At 38.6% G+C, this 20284-nt stretch overlaps 1 protein-coding gene across 1 annotated transcript in view; it reads left to right on the top strand.

The window, feature by feature from the left end:
* The first annotated feature begins 12045 nt into the window (after positions 1–12045).
* The window catches only part of TMC1 (transmembrane channel like 1), a 55741-nt gene continuing 47502 nt past the window's right edge, over positions 12046–20284 (top strand). The window contains exons 1-2 of the mRNA XM_018922838.3: positions 12046–12079; positions 20224–20283. Coding sequence (XP_018778383.1) covers positions 12046–12079; positions 20224–20283 — 94 coding nt within the window. The remainder of the gene's footprint in view (positions 12080–20223; position 20284) is intronic.

Here is a 20284-nt window from a genome sequence, read left to right as displayed (position 1 = left end):
AGGCTGCCCTTGAGCTTCACCTTCCTTGTCAGCCCCTCCTTGTTGGTGAGAGCAAAGTTCGGCACAGCACCTCTGCTTGTTGGGCCTTCTCTCACTTGGAGAAGGCAGCTGTCATCAGTGTATGCTGGGAGCCTCCTGGATTGCCTGTGCCCTGCTGTGCTGTCCCTACAACGGATGTCAGGGGCTTTGGAGTCCCCCAGGAGGACCAGGACTTGACATTTAGAAGAATGTGAGGCTGCTCCTATCTGTCAATAGAGGGGGTCATCCTCTGCTGGTCAGGCAGTCTATAGCAGAGCCACATTATGTCACCTGCCCCTGTCCTCCCTTTAATCCTGACCCATAAGCTCTCAGTTGGTTCCTTATCCATCCCCAGACAGAACTCCACATCTCCATCGGGTCATTGACATGAACAGAGACACCTTCTCCTCATCTCCACTGCCTGTCCTTCCTACACAGCCCGTGTCCATCCATTCCAACACTGGAATGAATCATAGGAGTCATCCCACTACATCTCTGTGATTCCAGTGAGATCACAGTCCTGCAGACATGTGCATATCTCTAATTCCTCTTGTTTATTCTCCATGTTGTGTTCATTTGCTTGGAGGCATTTAGATATGGCTCCCTATGAAGTTGACTTACTAACTGCAGTGGTTGGAATTCTTTTGAACTGTCTCAGTCCTCCTGCTGACCTGTGATCCCTCTCTAGGCTGTGAGCATCTGTTGCTGGTCCTGGCACGAGACTGGTAGGAATGGGATGGACTGAGGTTACCCTCTTCTGGAAACTTTAGTTTAAAACAACACCACTCCACATCACTGCTTTGTTTCTCTGTCTTAAAATGATAACTTGTGTTTAAGTGAAGGCAATGAAATATATTCTTTACAATTAAACAAGAAAAAAGTTTGAGAGGATATAAGCCTTCAGCAGAACCTTCATTTTATTAAAATGAAAAAAATGAAAAGGACAAGAACTATGTTGTGTTAGAGAGTTTGGAAGAAACACTATACTTAAAAAAAAAATCCAATTTTTTATTGATGCATGAAGCACAAAATTCAATAAATGCTTGGATTTTATGAGCGTTTTAATGTCAGTTTCTTCATTAAAGGTACCAGAGCTCATTGGAAAGGTGTAGTGAAGCCTGGGGGTGCTGCAGTGCTGCCTCTCTACCTTTAGCTAAGCACAGGCACAGCAGGCTGAGTCTGAAGTGCATTGCTTCTGCCTATTTAACTACTTCAGTACAGCCCAAGCAGTGCTGCTCCACAGGAGAAAATAATCATGGCCAGCTGTAATTTTGAACTTATTGATCCTGGTAAAAGAACACTCCTTAAGGAAACCCTGCCAAATGTTGAAACCTGCCAGAAGTCAAGAATGTTCTGCGCATTCACAGCACAGGTATCCTCTTGTAATTTTTCTGAAACACCTTCTGTTAAGTCCTAGATGACTCTGGTTCCTGTGAACATCTTGACTAACTGATTTCTGTAGCTTGTCCAGCTGAAGTGAAGAAACTTCTGTGGTTCAGTGTAGAGGCCACAAGGTCTGTGAGCACCCTGGGGACTGGGGAGACTTCCAGGAACACTTATGCTGACTGCTAGGGAGATGCCTCTTTCCTGCACGTGCATTTGCGACATCACTAAGAGATTCAGATTCTCCTTTGGGAATGATAAATGGCACATGTCACCCCGTAGGCAAGTAAAACAGCAGGTGTTACATTCCTTTAACCCCGAGAAGAGTGTTACATATACTGGAGTGCCATCTACTGGCTCTTTTCCTCTGTAATAGGTCGATAAAAGCGCCAGCTCTGTGTATGTGTGTTACTTCATCCAGGACTAAAATGTAAATTGCATCCCAAGGAGGATTCCTCACTTCTCCCTCTGCATCCAGGACCCAGACCCCCAGAGACCTTCACCCAGCTCCTAGACCTTCAAAGTCTTCATGCTGGTATTCAGGCCAGCCCTGTGCATACCTCAGCATCCTAGCTCTTCCCCTGTAGTGGTTCTTCCCACAACTTACCATTCTGCTGCCTTTGAAGGTATCTCAGGAGAGAGGCTCAGGTGCCTCCACTGAAACATTCAAACACTGTATGCACAAGTAACGTCAAAACAGTTAATCATGGAATCCCAGAAACATGGAATATTTCAGATCAGAAGATAGCCATAAGCATCACTGAGTGCATCTTCCTGCTCCTCTCAGGACTAACCATACAACTAGAGCATTATCCATAATCTCCTTGATGATAGACTTGGTGCTGTGACCACTTCCCAGGAGAGCATGTTTCAGTGACTGACAATGCTTTCAGTGGAGAACCTTTTGAGAAAGACAAAACTGAACTTCTTCCTAAGCAGCTTCATTCCTCTAAAGGAGCTCTGATTCCCAGAGAGAGGAAGTCAGCAGTTGCCCCTCCACTGCTACACTTCAATGGGGTCCCTCCAAGCATTCATTTCACTTCAATGGGGTCCCTCCAAGCATTCATTTCTCCAAGATGCACGAGACAAGTGACCTCAATGCTCCTCATAAATCTGGCCTTTGAGTCCTTTCACCCTCAGCTTGGTCATCCTCCTCTGAAAATACTCCAGAGTTTGATGTTCTTTTATTGAGGTGCCCAGAACTGGCACAAGATTCAAGGTGAGGCCACCCCAGGGCAGTGTAGAGTGAGACAATCACATCCCTTGACCAGCCAGTGATTCTGTGCTTGATGTACTCCTGGGAATGGTTGGCCCTTTTGGCTGCCACAGGACACTGCTGACTCATGGTCAACTTGCCATCAATCCAAATCCCCAAGTTCCTTTTTGTTGGGCTGCTTCCCTGCCTCTTATCCCCCAGTTTGTACATACCCCAGCATTTTTCCATCTTAGATGCAGAAGCTAGCTTTTCTCTTTTCAATTTTCATATCCGTCATGATTGCTCAGCTCTCTAGTCCATCCAGATCTCTCTCTAAACATCTCTACCCTCAAAGGAGTTCATGGTTACTTCCAGTTCAGTATGGTAGGCAAAATTATTAAGTGAATTCACATTTGATTCCTGTGTCCAGATAATTTATAAAAAAACATTAAAGACCACTGGCCCTAAATACCAACCTGTTCTAATCCCAATTAATAAAATCCTTTGATCCCAACCCCTCAGACAATTGCTCACCCAAAGTATCATTGACATGTCCAGCTGTGAGCTGGCCAATTTATCAGTAAGTATACTGTGAGAGAAATTACTAAAGGCTTTGCTAAAATTAAAAACCACACACATTTTCTAGCTTCCCTTACTTAACTAGCAGTGTGACCTTGTCATAAGAGGAAATTAATGTAATTTAGTAGCACATTCCCTTTGTTAACCTGTGCTGGCTGTGAGCAGTGATTTTGTTGCCTCTCAAGTGTTTTTCAGTTGCTCAAAGATCCACCTTCTCCATAATTTCAGCAGGCACTGAAGAGACTGACAGACCTGTAATTACCAGCCTTCCTTCTCTCCCTTCTTGAAAACTTGGGCAACATTTGCTAGTTTTCAGTCCACTGGGACATCTCCAGATTCCAAGATGTTGAAAATAATGGAGAGAGGTCAAGGGATACAGTCAGCCAGCTCTCAGTATCCTGGGATGAACTGCCTTGGAGTGATTTATGTGCATCCAGGTGAGGAAGCAAGTTTTGAACAAGTTTGAAGTTGACAGAAAGAGTATCTTGCCCCCAGTCATGGTCTTCCAACACTGGACTCTGGAGGCACCGGGGCCCACGACTGGTGTTGAAGACAAGAGCTGAAAAAGGCTTTAGTTTTTGCTTTGTCTATGTCCCTATTTATGACCAGCCTTGTCAAGAAATGGACCAGTCTGATCCTCCTTTCAGATACTTGTAAAGCCCTTTTGGTTGTCCTTCACAGTGCTAAGCAGCCTGAACTCCAGTCGAACTTTTCATGCAGGAGAAACACAGTTTCTCTGTACAACAGAGCAGCATTGTCTGTTTTATGTCCCCATTTTCAATGTCTGTGCACCATCATTTTCTGCCTAAGTTCTGGAAGCAGATCCCTGCTTAGCCAAACTGGTGTTCTGCCCTGCCAGCTTGACTTCTGACACTTCGAAATGGCCTGCTCCTATGAAATTGTCACTCATGAGAGTTGACAGAAAAGCAACCAGCCTTCATGGACCCAAGTAAATTCAAAAGCAGATCCTCAGAGGACTTTACTAAGTAGCTCCTTCTGCACCCTGGAGTCTGCTCTCCCTGTATCCTCTTTATTTTCTTTCCCCTTCATTCTTACACAAAGGGTCTCCGCAGTGTCACCTCCAGCTGCAAGAGCCATACATTTCAGACCATCCATTACATAAAGCACTACCCCTTCACCTCACCTGCTCTGCCTGTGCCTCCTGAAGGAGGCTGTAACCCTCCAGCAAGGCACCCCAGTTACAGCATTCATCTCACTAAGTTTTGCTTTTGCTAATGTGTTTTTTCTAGGACTGGCCCAAGACCCAGTCCTATCTTGTCCTGCATTTTCCTTATATATATATTTATAGACTTAAAGAGAATCTTCAAATGCAATACTAAGGATGGGAGTAATAGCCATAGGTTTGAAGGGAGGACATAGCCATATAAATAAATTTATATATTGCTCATTAGAGGAAAACTGGACTTTATTTAAAAAGAGGGGACAGGAGAATGGCAAGGTCAGTATATTTGAAAATGTTTATTTACACAGGTCTACCTGTCTCTTTTGGTGGTGTCTGTCTGTCTGCTCTGTTGGTATATGTTGTTCTTGTAGTGCTGAGTTCACAAAATTATTTGCAGGTGTGTAAGTTTTACAGCCACATTTAGGTTTTTGATTCATGTGCCTTTTGAATACATGGAGATAGAATTAAGTTTCTACTTTTTTCTCCTGGATGGAAGAAGAGATGGAATAAAGCATATAGATCTCCTTGCTTTCTTCTGTAGTTATTTGCTTTGTTGAGTGGTACAATTTGTACCACTCAACAAAGCAAATTGTTGAATATCAGGGAAAATTTTTCCCCAGAAAGCTGTTTTTGAGCACAAATTGTACCATTAGCATCCATTTACTGTTAGAAACACCAGCCAAAAAGCATGTCATGTCATGTCATACCAAAAGTTGACTGTTTCCAGAGCCTTTTTCTCCTGCAGTTAGCTGCTCTCTGGATGTTACTTTGAAGTTATTTCCATACAGTGAAACAAAAGAGTGCATTGTTTATATCACTGACAGATTGACCAAGAATGGTATTTTATCTCTACCATCTAAATAGTTGATTAATTTAGATGTAAGAAGTTATGGGAAGGACAGACATAACTGACACGATGCAAGATTGATGCAGTTTAATTTCATGCTCACTCTTTTGCTTCTTTTAAGCAAAACATCTGTTGAGTGGTTCACTGCTTTCCTAAGTAATCAGACCATGATTTTCCTTTGATGCTGGTTTTGCTGTGTGGGAGCCCTTGCATTAAGGTGCAGCTGGTTCCCATGCGTTGTCCTCTGTTGACAGCTGAAATGCAGATCCACAGGAGAGGTTGTAGAAAGACAGAATCACACAATAAGCTAAGTTGGAAGAACCCCATCCAGATAATTTAGTTTGACCCCTGGTCCTGCACAGGACATCCTAAGAATCATGCTGTGGGCCTGATAGCATTGCCCAAACATTCCTTGAAATCTGTCAGGCTTGGTGCTGTGACCACTTCCCTGGGGAGCCTGTTCCAGTGCTCAACAGGCTTCTGAGGAAATTTTTTTCCTGATATCCAACCTAAACATTGCCTGACACATCTTCATGCCATTTTCTTGAGTCCTGTCACTGGTCACAAGACTGAAGAGATCAGTGCCTGCCCCTTTACTTCTTCTTGTGAGGATGTTCCCCTCAGCCTCCTCTTCCTCAGACTGAAGAGACAAACCACCTCAGCCACTTCTCATACAGCTTCCCCTCCAGACCTTTCACCATTCCCCTTGCCCTCCTTTGGGTGCTCTCTAACAGCTCAATGTCTGCTTTATGCTGCTGTACCCAAACCTGCCCCCAGCACTCAGGGTGAGGCTGCTCCAGAGCAGAACAGATCAGGACAATCCCCTCCCTTGCCTGGCTGGAGATTCCATCCCTGATGCCCCCCAGGACAGGCTTGGCTCTCCTGTCTGCCAGAGCACTGCTGGCTCATGTTCAGCTTGCCACTGACCAGGACCCCCAGGTGCCTTTCTGCAGCACTGCTCTCCAGCCTCTCATTCCCAGTCTGTGTGTACAGCCAGGATTGCCTCATCCCAGGTACAGAATCCAGCACTTGTCCTTGTTAAACTTCCTATGGTCGGTGATTGCTCAGCTGTCTTATTTGTCAAGGTCTTTCTGCCCTCAAAGGAGTTGACAGTCCTTCCAGTTAAGTGTTGGAAGTATTACTTTGAGTCCTGCATCCAAGTTGTTAATGAAGATTTTGAAGAGAACAGGGCTGAGGATGGAGCCCTGCAGGTCCCCACTAGTGTCCCCCCTAGTGTCTGATGTTACCCTCATATTGCAGTGCCTGGCCACTGGAGTTTTTCCCCAGCAAACTGTAATCCAAATTTCTGTCTGTTTGACTCTCTGTTGTATGTATGTATGTATGTATGTATGTTTATATGTATGTATGTATGTATGGCCAAAGAGTGATGGAAATAATAAAATAATAATTTTTTCCACTTCTGCATAAATGAGGACCTTTAAGTCAATTAATATAATTTGGCAGATGTGAACATGTGTGTTTGTAAAATTGCAATTAATGAGTGAGTGTTGCATTACATAATGAAAAAAATGTGTGCTAACAGAATTGTAAAATTTTTTCCCAGAATTAGGCGGAGAGGCCAGGACTGTGCAACATGGCATGTTATCCACAGAAAATGGATACTGAAACCTCCAAGACATTAAGAAACTTTAGGAAGAAAAGAAAGTTCTTTCCATGGCACATATTCAGCTGTCTCACTTGCTCTTGGGGATAATTAGAAGGCTAAGCCAGGCCTTGGAGGACCAGGAACACCATGGATTTAAAATGTTGGTTGAGGCATTTTGTGACTATAGTGATGGAAATCTTTGTGCTCAGGAGTATGAGGTGGTGTTTTTCCCAAGGGTCTTGTGTTGCTAAATGATGACTCAGTGCTGTCTTGTTAAGACACAAGAAGACAAGAGTGTTCTGGAAAAAGTCTTGTAAAGTTGCCTCTGTTTTCCAGCAAATTCCAAAGTTTATGTGAAGAAAACCGTAGCATGTCATAAGTTTTCTGTAAGATTTTTAGAATATTAGCTGATGATCTGAATTTTGTGCAAATCATAGTAACTTTAAGACAGATTTTAGTGTCTATTACATTTAATGGTGTTTTTTTCTCAAAGAATCTTTTATGTTACAAATAATTCTTTCAAGAGTACTTAACTTTATAGCTTTGATTTTTAGGAGAATGTGATTTTATGGTTTTAAGCATGTATTTCAAGCCTCAGTCTGTGTATCCAGGGTTTGAGCATGGCAGTATATTTCCAGTCATAGAAATAAATCTGGAGTTGCTCCACTGGGTGCAGCCAAAACTAAGTAGTAAATGCAACTATTTGAGCAGTGTGCCCATTTGTCAGCTCAGCAGGTGCTACAAGCAGTCACACAGGCAGTCTCTGCTGCACAGTCTCTGCTGTGCTGCTGGATATTAATTAAGAAAGCAGGTCTACTGATGACCATTCATTCAGCCATTAATTCTGGCCAGATGAAAAACAAGAATATGATTCTAAGTTGACTTATTTAATTCTAAGTAGTATTATCATTAGAGGAAATATATATATGCATATCTTCATATGGAATTCCTGAACATTTCCAGCTAAAAATTTTCAGAAGTCATGCAAAGAGCAGAACATATGGATCTGTAGAAACTCTTCAAAATGTCTCCTTTTCTAATTAAAAAAAAAAAAAAAAGCATTTTAGTGATTATTTAGGATTTTAAAGTGGGTTTTGAGGCTACAATAAAACATTCTAATTGCTAGTAGAGCAGAATAGATTCATTGACCAAAACCAGTTTGGAGAAATTCTTCTAAATCATACCACCCAAATGTCTTTATTCACATCAATTGATTAGCATTTTTTTAATGACTTCTTCGAGGCTTTTCATGTTTTTTCTTTCAACCCAGTTCTTTTGTCTACCATGAGAATCTAACAAAGATTACATCCTGCTGTTCTTTTGTTTTAAATTTCAGTTTTTTAGAAAAACTTGAAATACAGTTTTCAGAAATGTCAGAGAAATTACACGTGGCTTTAGAAACAGTAATTGTAAAAGTGTGTTGGCATTCCCTGTAGTTTTTCTGACTTAGCTGTTGGATTTTCTTTCCACAAGGGGTTTAGAGATCTCTACACAAAAAAAAAGCTCTTTCTACAAGTAGATTCAAGCTGTAACTCTTTTCTCAGTCAATACCAGAGAGGCATCAGAGCAATGTTCCTTGTGTTTCTGTTTGTGGCATTCCCTAATCAATGTTCAGCAGCTGAACTCATTGACTTTGGAATTAATATTTGAAAAGAATGCAAGGCTTTTGGAAGTTTCTGGCATGAAATGAATCAATCTGATTTGTCATCTGATGGTGCCTTTCACCCTTACCAGGGTGCCCCCAGTGCCAGTGTCAACTCCCTGCTGTGCTAGCACTGCTGCAGGCTGGTGCCCCTAAGGGAAATTTTGACCCCCATCCCACCTCAGCTGCTTCCTGCTGCAGTCTCCTGCTGCTCTCAGACTGATTGGCAAAATCATCCACTCAGCTGTGAAAAGATGTGGGATAATGAGGGTAGTAGGCACAGACTTACCAGTTAATGCTGTCCAGACTCCTCTGAGTCATTTGAACGTAGGGTTAGGGAAACATTGACATTGAATAGTACATTAGAATGAAAAAGGTATTTCTGCCAGCATGGCAACAGTGCCATGCCTTCAGACTGTCTTTGTATCTACTTCCAGAACACCCTGATTTTATCATGCCCTTTGACTGGCAGAATATACACTTTGCATGCCTCTAGACAAAATGGCATTTTAAAATGCCATCCTGAAAAGAGTAACCTTTAGCAAAGTCTGTCAGAAAAAAAAAATATTGCCCTATGTTTTGCATTAAGAGGAAAAATTCACCTTGAAATATGTAAAAATCAACATTCAGTGCATTTCATGGCTGTAGAAAGGGTTTTCAGCTGCTATGTAGAAGTGTGAAGAAGGAAATTACAGGGGTTCTTTGTGCATAGGCTGTGGCACTGTAACTTAAAAGCTGTTTACAAGCAAATTGATGCTTGCAAATTTACTGAGGCATTAATGTTTATACAAAACATGGTTAAGTCATGTTTTGTCTCATTGCTCTTTTCCCCAGCTGGATTTATCTGTTTGGCAGATGGCTATCACTTCAGCAGAGTACAGAAGGGTATGCAGACCAGTACTTTCCACTTCTTCTTCATCATGGGTTTTCAGCTGAGGTAGAAATAATTGTGTATTGCCATCCTCAGCTTTTTCCTACTATGGATGCTTCAGCTTTTGGAATAGATAGTAAATGTTTCTGAAAAAGAGATGGAGATTTGAACAAAGGGAATAAAGTGTGACCTGTTTGCCAACATGGAAACTTTCACAGTGTTCAACAAACTCCATCAGGACTAATGCCAGTTCTCTAAACCTGTCTGCACTGAGACAATTTTCATATATTTTTATTTACAAATAACATTCTGGATGTTCTGATTTCATTGTCATTGTATAGAACTAAATTACAGTGGTTTGGGGTTTTTTGTTTCTTTGGGTTTTAGTTTGTTTATTTGGTTTGGTTTGGTTTGGTTTGGGTTTTTTTTTGGGGGGGGGGTTTGCGATTTTGTCTTTCAAGCCTTGTATGCTGCAAAGAGAACCTAGTGTAAATGAAATCTTTGTTCCCAATCTCTGATTAGTATTTGAGTTCCCAGGGTAAAGGGAAATCTAGCACATATCTCCTTCTATGTTAGCTCCAGTGACAAGTCTCTCTTCAAAGGTTTGCAGCCTCTTCCTGTCTCCTGTCTCCTGACCCTGGCTGCCCTTTCCCCCATGATGTCAAGATTTGACTACTGCTTCTTGTGCTAATACAATTGTTTGTGGACTGTGCTGTGGATGGGATCACTGCACTAAGCTGACTTCAGAAACTGATTATTTGCTTTGATTAGTGATCCAGTCTGCACCACAGCCCCACAGAGACACACTGATGAGGGCAGCAAGTGGAGGAACTTAAATAAACACTTGACTGTACGGATACAAATATAAACTGCAAACAAGACTGGAAACACTAACAAGCAGTACTGAGATAAAAGTACTTAATGAAATCTTGTTTCTGACTGAGTCAGACCTTCAGAAACAAAACAAAATGTTCACATACATCATAGCAAATATGCCTTCACCCACAGGCAACATCAGACTTCATGTTTAACTCTTTTATTTATGTATATTTATAAGTATTGCCTTTGCATATCTGATTTTTCTGTTTTCCAGCTTTTTTAGGGTAAGTTTTATAACTCAGTATTCAATTTTTTTCCCTTTCCTTTTCATATATCCAGTAAAATATTTTCAAATGTGGCTAACAGATGTAAGTCAGGTATTATTAACTTTAAATTCTGAAGAAGACTTATAGGGCCAGTGCTCTGGTCCCATTTCAACTGCAACTACAAAATACCTTGTTAGAATTTTCTGACTGCTTCTTTTTGCAAGTACTTGTAAATCCACACTAATCATTCTTCCCAAGATATTCTTCTTTCTGTTATTAAAGAAGTACAGAAGTCTACCAACTCAATTTTTAGAACATGATTATTACTTTCTGAATACTTGAAACATAGTCTAACTAGGGATGTTCAGGGATGATTTGAATTCTTGTTTTGTATTAGAAGTCTTTCCCAAGTGTATAAACCCACAGGATCTAGGATATTATGAAATGACTAATACAAGAATGCAGCAAAAGGGAAAAATACTAGTTCAGAAAAAATGTTTTATAACACAGGGACCCTTAAAATTGCAAAGGCAGGCTTAATCTCTTGGGGAATATTTCAAACACACGATGTTAATACTCTGAGAGAAATAGCAATATGTTTCAAAACAAAAACCCCATGCAGCTCCATTCTAAAGGAAAATGAAAAGGTAAGTAGTCAGGGTCACTGGATTAATTTCCAGATAAACTTCCTTCAGACACCTGAATGACAGCTCCAAAGAAAAAAAATGGCTTTCACCGTCCTGTGTGTAAGAGGATCCAGGCACCACTCAGGAGCATCTGAGAAGGTAGGCTGTTCTGCAGATGCTTACACCCTTTTTCGGCTGGGTCACACTGAAAGAATTTCAGATAAAGAGTTATGATGGAATTATCTAGTTAAATACAAATAATGCAAGAATTGCATTTTGTGTTGTTTTATTCTCAACATATTCTTTCAGATTTTTAATTCCCAACCTGACTTGCCTTGTAAACTACATTTTGGCTTTCTTCACTGTTAATTTAGATCAAAGGCCAATCTGTGTAAAACTGGTAAACTTAGGGTGTAATATCTGGATATAAAGGCAGAAGCAAAAGTCCTAACAGAGCTTCAAGGAGGTGCAAATGCAAACTAACAGATAAGTCAGAATCTATCTCATTTTGCTAAGATTTTTTAAATCAGTGTCAGGCTGTTCTATTAAAGTTATGCAATTTAAGCATGTCTTTGTGACAGTAGGATAATCTATGTAATTTCCTCCATGTGCAGAACTGTAGATCTGAATACAGCATGAGAGCATACTCAGGTGGACACTGTAGAATGTCCTTCCTCAGTAAGGCACTTAAGCACTCAAACATTAGTGTTTGTCATAGGTAAGTACATTGCAGAAGGGTTTTTTTCAGCAATAAGAATAAAGAAGGTGAGTAACTTCTTTGATTCTTTTAATCCTAGCGTGCCAAACCTAAATAGTAAACTAAACACTCATGAAAGATTCATCACTTACGAAATTAGTATCTTCTTATATTTCAGTGAGTGAAACTTCACCAGCGCCACCCGTTCAATGACAGGCAGGATGATATTGTGGTATGCTTCATCTTGAACCACCCAGCCTTCGGACACTCTCCTGCATATCCAGCACCTGCAGCAGCCCTGTGAAACACCAAAATGACTAAACAGGACAAGTCAACAGAAGGAAACGGTAATTGCAAATATCATGCTGCAACTTAAGCACATATTCAGCTCAACGGTGTGAAAATTCTGTTTTCTTCTACTTCTTTCTGATGTAAAATCTTGTCAGTTAAAATAGATTATCTTTTGTTCAGAAATGTGTTTTATTTGGTAGTTGATTAGTTGTAGCATGATAGTGTGGCTTTCCACTGATTAGTAAATCAAAAGATTTGGACTACAGCCCTGTTACTTGTCTTACACTTCCATGTAGTTTTTAGGAAATACTGAGAAAACAGTGTTACTTTGTGGCTTCTGTAAGGTGCACAAAAAATGCCTCTTTTTCTTACTGCTTTCTATATTTATTATGAAATGTAAAACATTCTTCATAGTAAGATTAACAGAATTTCTATATTAATACTACACTGTTCTGGATCTAAGAAATGTTTTTTGTAGGATTATAATGCCTAATGATTTATTCTGGCAATGTGCAGGGCAAGTCTAATATGGGAAATGTTCTCAGCTCTCATGAGCAGTGCTACTCTTTCTAAAGCAAGGATCTGTATTGTATGCAACAAGCATGGTGTTTCTTGTCTTCAGCATGGCAAAAAATTGCCAGGGACCTTATTTTAGGTCTTGCTAAGTACCAGGGCTGCTACTACTGAACAGGGTTTCTTAGATTTTTAATCCATAACTGTAACACTCATTATTAATAAAATATGTTCTAGTTCAATAGAAAACATCAGAAGGGACTGCTGAGCATTTTGACAGAATATAACAAGCAGTTCATTTTAAAAGTCCATCTTAGTTGCTTTCCTTTTACTGTCTGAGATCTTATTTTTCTCCACTTCAGCATTTTTTTCTACAACACCCTTTACTGTCCAATTTAACTTTCAAGCAGTACATGCTAATGGAACTCATTTTAATGCAACAGAATCACAGAATTTAATGCAGCATAGTCAAAATACTTAATGGCTTCAAAAGAATTTTTATCTCCATAAGAAACCTTATCAGCGTGACCATAGAACATACACATTTTTATAAGCATTTATAATGAACAAATTCTATGACTAACAAGGTTCTAAATTTGCTATTAACATCTACATTTTACTTGAAAATACTTGACTGAATTGACTTGTATTGATTCAATGATTTTATAATTCATTTGAATTATAGAAGATATCATTCCCATGACAAGCCAATACTGCACACTTTTTATCTGGAGAAAGTAAAGATTTTTGTTGCTGAACCATGATCTCTCTTTGGCATTTCTTTTTTCCATGAAAATTTATCTTGTACATATAATTTACAGTAAAACCTAACAATGACAGTTATGTATTTGGAGATGAGATCATGTGAGTAAGCTTAGGACTGTATTATGATTTCAGAACATATGAAAAGCTCAACCATAGTCACAAGTTACTATGAGACACTTCCAGAATGTAGCTCTCAGTCCACTCCTAACTTAAAAAGCCCAGGAGCTGGAGCTATATAGCACAGAGTTCAGGAGATAATCTAGTTGCAGTTTCTTTACAGTAGGTTTTATATCATCACTGCTGACAGTCCTGAGAAATATTCTTGCAAGAGTTTCAAAGAGTGCATTTTTGCTTTTTGGTATCTTTATCTCTAGTGAAACCATTCTTGGTTTGGTGATTCTTCATGTTCCACAGCATGTCTGCTGCAAAGTCTAAGATAGTAGGAGATGCATGGCTCATTATCATGAGTTCATGAATGTGAATTCATTGTTCCTGGCATTTCACACAGGAAAAGATAAACCAGGTAAAAAAATTTTCAGAGCGGATTTTCAAAAGGGAGCAGCTGGAAAGTGCTTATTACCCTCTAAATATAGTAAAAAGAATGTGTGGTGAGCTGGTCAGCTCTAGTCATCAACCTTAAAAGATCTTTCTTCTCATGAATAATAAAAAATACAATTGACTTCACAGCCACTAAGAACTCTTCATTTTTAACTTGAATATAAACTCTTTTCTCCGTATACATATGTGCTCTTCCCATTTTGACAGCATTATAAGTGAATGACAATGAGCTAAAGAAATCCCATTTCAGAACTGGAAAGGGCCAGATTTGTATGGTTTACTGCAGTCTCAGCCTTTTTTACCTCAGGGTGCCCTGAACTATTAATATTCTGATCCTAATTCTTGCAGTAAAGCCTGTAATGAAAATGGAAAATTGCCCACCACTGCCTCATTGTGTGATGCAGACCAAGTGCAAGTGTTTTGTCTTGTTTCACTACAGCAACCAATGTCCCCTGCAAGATGGTCAGCTCTCCTCTCCTTGGATAAGGAGAAGCACCCCAAGGTTAGACCTTTGTAGGGCACAGGTAGGAGAACACAGAGATGGAGTGAGGCACAGGGTCCTGGAAACTTTTACACATTTCCTTGAAGGGGGTGAAATGCTGAGGGGCTTCTCATTGAACTGTCTTCCCCCTCTACCTTTTGTAAGATTTATAACAGTAATATCAGATTTTAGAATCCTTGCACTGAAGTCATGCAATAAATAACTTATTCATCCCTGAGGTGAGGATTAGCCTAGAAGAAGTCCTGACCCTCAGACTGAGAGACAGCTATCAAACCTTGCCATGTGTAAGTACAACCCAGCATGAAGCTGGGAAGAAAGAGGAGAGTGAAATCAGATGATGTATCCCATACTAACTACAGGGTCAACATGACCTATGTGAGCTCAGTCTCTGACCTTTCAGTAGAAAATCAGTAATTTTTTTCTTACAGATGGAGAAGAAACGAGCTATTTGTGGATGTGAATTGAAAGGATTTAATTTGCTCCCCATGGTCTCCAGCTGTAGTTTTCAAATATTGATTTCCAACTTTTCAAATATTAAGTGGGCAAATTTTCTTTGCTGCAGAGGGAAAACTCATTGCCCCAGAGACAATTTCTGGAAATGATTTAGGTATATAGGCCTGGAGGACACAGCATTGTACATTTAGACCAGTAAGTCTTCCAAGACCCTGATGTCTTTATGACATTGAAGCATAAATATTCTGCCTACTTTGATATTTAAGATATTGCCATCTTTGGTATTTAAGATATTTTTGATGGAAAACCAAGCAATATATTAGGCAGTTTGTGTGTAACTGAATAATGATTATTATTTTACTTTATAAATTCATAGCTGGTCAGGATACATTTTTTGAGTTACGTGATATGTTTGTTCATTGAAAGTAAAATTTGTGATACTTACTGGGAAAAAGCAGAGGAAAAATAAAGCATGGTCTGTAATATTGAGTGTTATGGTTGCTCTATAAATGAAATTTTTATTTGAGATTTCTGTGTTTCAAGCTCTCTTTTTTTTGCCCAAGGTGAGCCAAGGTGCTCTTTCCAAAGTTTATAAAGAGACTAAGAGGATGGGGTCTCTAGTGTTAAGGTCAAAATCTTATATATTGAAGCCTTCACTAAGTCACTTTTCCAATAGACTTTCTGCGATAACTTGATGTATTATTTCTGGTGTATTTCACAGGTGTTACTTCCAGAGATATTTATTTTACAGGAGTGTTGTGAGATACTCTCATATATCCATGATTAGAAAGAATAATATGGAAATGTATGTTAATATATAGAACTGAGTGTTACATAACACTACCCTTTTTTGACTAGCACTTGCCAGGTATTTATTGTCTAATACAATCTTGCATTTCTGACATTTCCTCTTGTTGAATGCTTGGTTTTTTATATACTTAGGCTGATGTCTTTCCAGCACTTAAAGGACATGATCCAGTTCAAAGAAAAACACAGATGATCCGTTTCATTGGCTTGACACTTAACTAAGTAGAAATTTATGTTCATAACATATATAAAAAGTCAGACAGCATTTTTGATATACAGGTTACTTTGCATTTCACTGAATTTTTTGTAGCAACAAAATGCAGAATTGCTTAGCAGCAGTCAGCTTTACACAGTAGGAGTGGGAGCACAGATATTACAAGAGTGGGACATGTTCTATGAGTTAGCCTCAAGAATTATTATTCCTCTCACAGTGAAAGATCCATAAAATAATGTCAGTATAGAATAATAAATAAATAATTAGATATAAATATAAAATTAATTAGAAAATAATAAATAAATAAATATAGAATGAGAAATATAATATTTATATAATTTAAGTATAGAATAATAAATAATAATTTAAAAATTCCAAAGCATGGAATCTGAGTAATAGCTTCTGATAGAAGGTATAAAAACAACTTGGAAAATCAAGGTAAGGGTGAAAGTATTCATATGATCTGCTAAATAGACACTTGATAGAACAAAGACTATGATGTTATGCATTTTTTTCTGCCATAAGTTTCCTCAGCAGTCAACATGTCAATGTTTGGAGCCCTCTCCCTGAGCTGTCTGATATTCTGCCTTGTGTCTGTGGCTTGCAGGATGGTCTGAGCCCATATTCAGGACACCTTCTTTAAGTCTTGTAGTCTTATTTATGGCCATAGTCTAAATAAGACTTGGGGTAAAACGATAGCTTACTTAGATTACACTATCACTGCCCTTAATCTAGAAAGATGAGAAAGTTTCCCTTAAACTACTTGGAAAAAAAATAAGAATGTGATTGGATTTCCTAGACCAAAAGGAGTTATGGACTGTATCTTCAAATATACTTAATGGTACCTATGAAGATATACAGTCATTAGGACAAGATAATGTATCCTGGAAGGCGTAGCGGTTGAGCTTTTGCTCTGAGTCAGCCTAACTCAAGTTAGCTGAGTCAAAGGCAGCTGTTAGCCCTATGAATATTAACACTGTGAAGATAAGGGGTTCTATCAACCCTTTTCTGGAAAAATTGGTAATTCTAGACAGTGCTTTTGTGACACTTAGTTGTTTTACAGAAGGATTCACTGAACTTTTCATAAGTGCGATCACATGGTCTGTTTAAAAATTCCCAAGATTAGTTTACAAATTTCTCATATAGTGAGGATTTTTTTTCATGCAATGAATACTACAGTTTAACAAACCAAAGCATAAAAAATACGTTTTGACTTCCTGCAGGATGAAAATACAGTGCCTGAGGAATTAACTCGACTGTTTCTCCCTGTTGTGGTTTACAGCAGAACATTTAAAATCAGTACTAAACTGCATTTAGATATAGTGTCATCACAAAGCATTATTTGTGTTTGAACATTGTAGAAATGCTTCTTCTGTAATTCATTGAAACAGGCTTTTACACAAGCACCTGAACTGCTGCATTGTGAGCTGCCTAGCCTGTTCCTTTCCTCTTTGAAAAGTATAATGGAGTTTATAACCCGAAATACTTTAGTAGTAGTAGTAGTAGTAGTAGTAATAATAATACCTATTATTATTATTATTATTATTATTATTAATCATAATCAACATCATTATCATTATCATCATCATCATCATTATCATTATTATATTACTCAAATACCCAGATAACTATCAACACTGTTCTTTTAATAATAAATGCAAAACAATCAGACACAAAAGTTATTAATGCAGCTTGTCTGAAATACAAGTTGCCATATATTTTGTTCAGCACAGTTCTCAGGGGTGACAAAGCTCTTCCATTCCCTCTCATCAGTGGGTTTTTCACTTCTAAACAACACTAACTGCTATTACTGCTGACACGATCAATAACTTTTAGTTCTACCTTGAGCTTCAGCAAAATGCTCTCTGCACGCACCTATAATCTGGAAGAGGTGTCTTTGTTTTTCTAGATATACCAGAATGAGAAGGACACACCTCTAACAGTCTTCATATTTACACACTTTTTCTCCATATGAAGTTCAGTTTGGAGATACAGTTTTAAATCTCTGCAGACATAAATTTTGAAGTGCTTGCTGGGCATGTCTGAAATACCCATTTATAACTAATAGTCCCATGTAATCACTGGTCATGCTTTCTAGGTTTTATGGAAATATCTATTTCTGTCTGATTTTAGGCTTTTTCCTTATTTTTTAAAAAAATGTTCTTTATCACTCATGTTCCTGATGAAAAAAACCATTATCGTACAGAACTTAATATTCAGATACACTCACCCATAGCAATGTTTTCAATGCTTTTTCCAAGCAGTCTGAAATCTGCAAAGTACCTTAGAATTTTATCTCAAATTTTCAGCGTAATGAATTTGCTATCCTTATGCTACAAGAATTTAAGAGATTCCAGCAGCTATCTTCTACATTGTTGAAGTCTCTATGTCTCACAATCCCGTGTCACTGTCACTGTTATGTCAATATGATGTCTACTCAAGGTTGGTAGACTTCACTGCTAATGCATGTTTCAGTATGTATGGTAAACTTCCATTTTTTTTGCATGTTGTGTGGGCTCATCAGGCTGCACTGAGGCCGATCTCTAACCAGCAAAGTGCTCTCCATAGGAGATCAGCCACAGCATTTGTTTTAATAAGAGGCAGTGCCCTCCTGCTGCATGTGAAGTATCTCTTTAGAGGTGTTTGTCTTCATCTTTGCAAGCTTAAATAGCAGCACAATGGTCTTTATCAAAGGAGATCCTGTTACTGTCAGCAGCAGAAGGCATATGTCCAGGCAGAACAAAGGAGCACTTATTGTCACATTCCAGTGATGATATCAAATGACAATATTTTTGCATAATCTTAAAAATTATGGTTCAGAGGCTGTCATAGTGGTAGAAAGTGTTAATTACAATTAGATGTTTTGTGTAAGGAAGTAAGACTTAGTTTTAATATGCCAGTTAAATTCTGGTTAATAAAACTTTCCCTGTTACTGCACGTAGTGAAAGAAGACCCTGGACTCCTTCTTGTTTACATCCTGACATACTCTTCATACTCCTTTTCTTTGATACTAGGCAAAGTCAAGAACTTAGCTACAGCAGTCCCTAAATAAATCAATTTGTGTATAAATTTTCAATGAATTGATAGTGGCTTAGCAAAATTTATAACAGAAACTGGGCAGCCAGGAAATGTGTGAAGAAAGAAAAATTCAGCAATGTTAGAGATGATTAAAAATGAAAGATACCTGCAGTTTCTTACCTAAAAAAATGCAACTATAAGGATCAGCATCTATCACCTGTCCAAAGGGGAAACTGGACAATGTATACATAGAACATACAGATTATATAGGAGTGGAACAACTAATAGCCACTTCCATTATTTCATGGTAGTCTCTGTTAGTCTTCTCATTAATTTCCTACTACCATCTATTTCTATAAATACCACCAAAGTGTCTAAAGTGTTTAGCCATGCATACAAGCTCAAAAATACCTCAAAAGGGCCCATTAAAACTTGGCTTCTCAGATATTGCTTCTGAAGAAACTTTCCTTTCAGAAGCAGTTTCAGATTACTTACATGATAAGTGATATGTTCATACCAACATATTCAAAGAACACATTAATTAGATATTATGATGGATATAACACATATGAGAGTATGTTGATTATTTAGTTTATTCTCTATAAGTCCATGATCACAGTTTCAAAGTGTACCAGGCAGTGGATAGTTGTCTGATTATTAATATGTATCACAGACATTGTCGATCATTCAGCTTATTGAGAATGATTGAGAATGAAAAATTAAGCAAGACATTTCTAAGGAGAAACACTACAGTCTTCTAAAAATAGACTATCCCTCTAAAGCCTTCAATGAAAAAACATTTTGTGTGGTAGGGTGGTAGAACAGAACTTGTATGTGGTACAGCATACAAGTGAGCTGGATCAAGATTTGTCCCTGTGCTTAGAGATTTGGTTGCTGGAACTGAGAGTAGGTCTCCTCTTTCTTCAGGAATGGCACTCTTCAGCTATGCTGCAGGTCTGGAGCTTTATGTCCTCCAGTCAAACCAGAAAATGATTATTTTAGTAATTTTTTAATCTCAGCAAGTTATTTATCTCTCATGTTTAAGAAAATCTCAGAGAATTGTCTGAGAAGCATTTTCATCCTTGTTCTCCAAATTTTAGGGGTTTTCTAGCACCCTCCTTTCCTATATATTGCTTCCATAAGAAAGAGTTCTTCCCAGTGTCCCTTTGAGGTGTATTTATTTGAGTGTTGAAGGAAAGTGTAACTGGTTTTTCTGCCTTCATCTTACCTCTTGAAATCTGTTTGCCATGTTCTGAAAGGCTGGGTTCATAAAAAGTTATAAAGATGTACAAAGAATTTCTTGAAACCCATGAATTCCTAATGATTGATCTACCCTTCACATCTACTGTCTTTTTTTTTTCACTTGACAGATGGCAGTGATGACAATGAAGAAGGCAGTGCAGTTGAGAATGAAGAAAATGCCAAAGGAGC

Source organism: Serinus canaria, chromosome Z, assembly GCF_022539315.1.
Source record: "Serinus canaria isolate serCan28SL12 chromosome Z, serCan2020, whole genome shotgun sequence".
Lineage (NCBI taxonomy): Eukaryota > Metazoa > Chordata > Aves > Passeriformes > Fringillidae > Serinus > Serinus canaria.
This window is presented reverse-complemented; position numbering and strand designations above follow the sequence as displayed.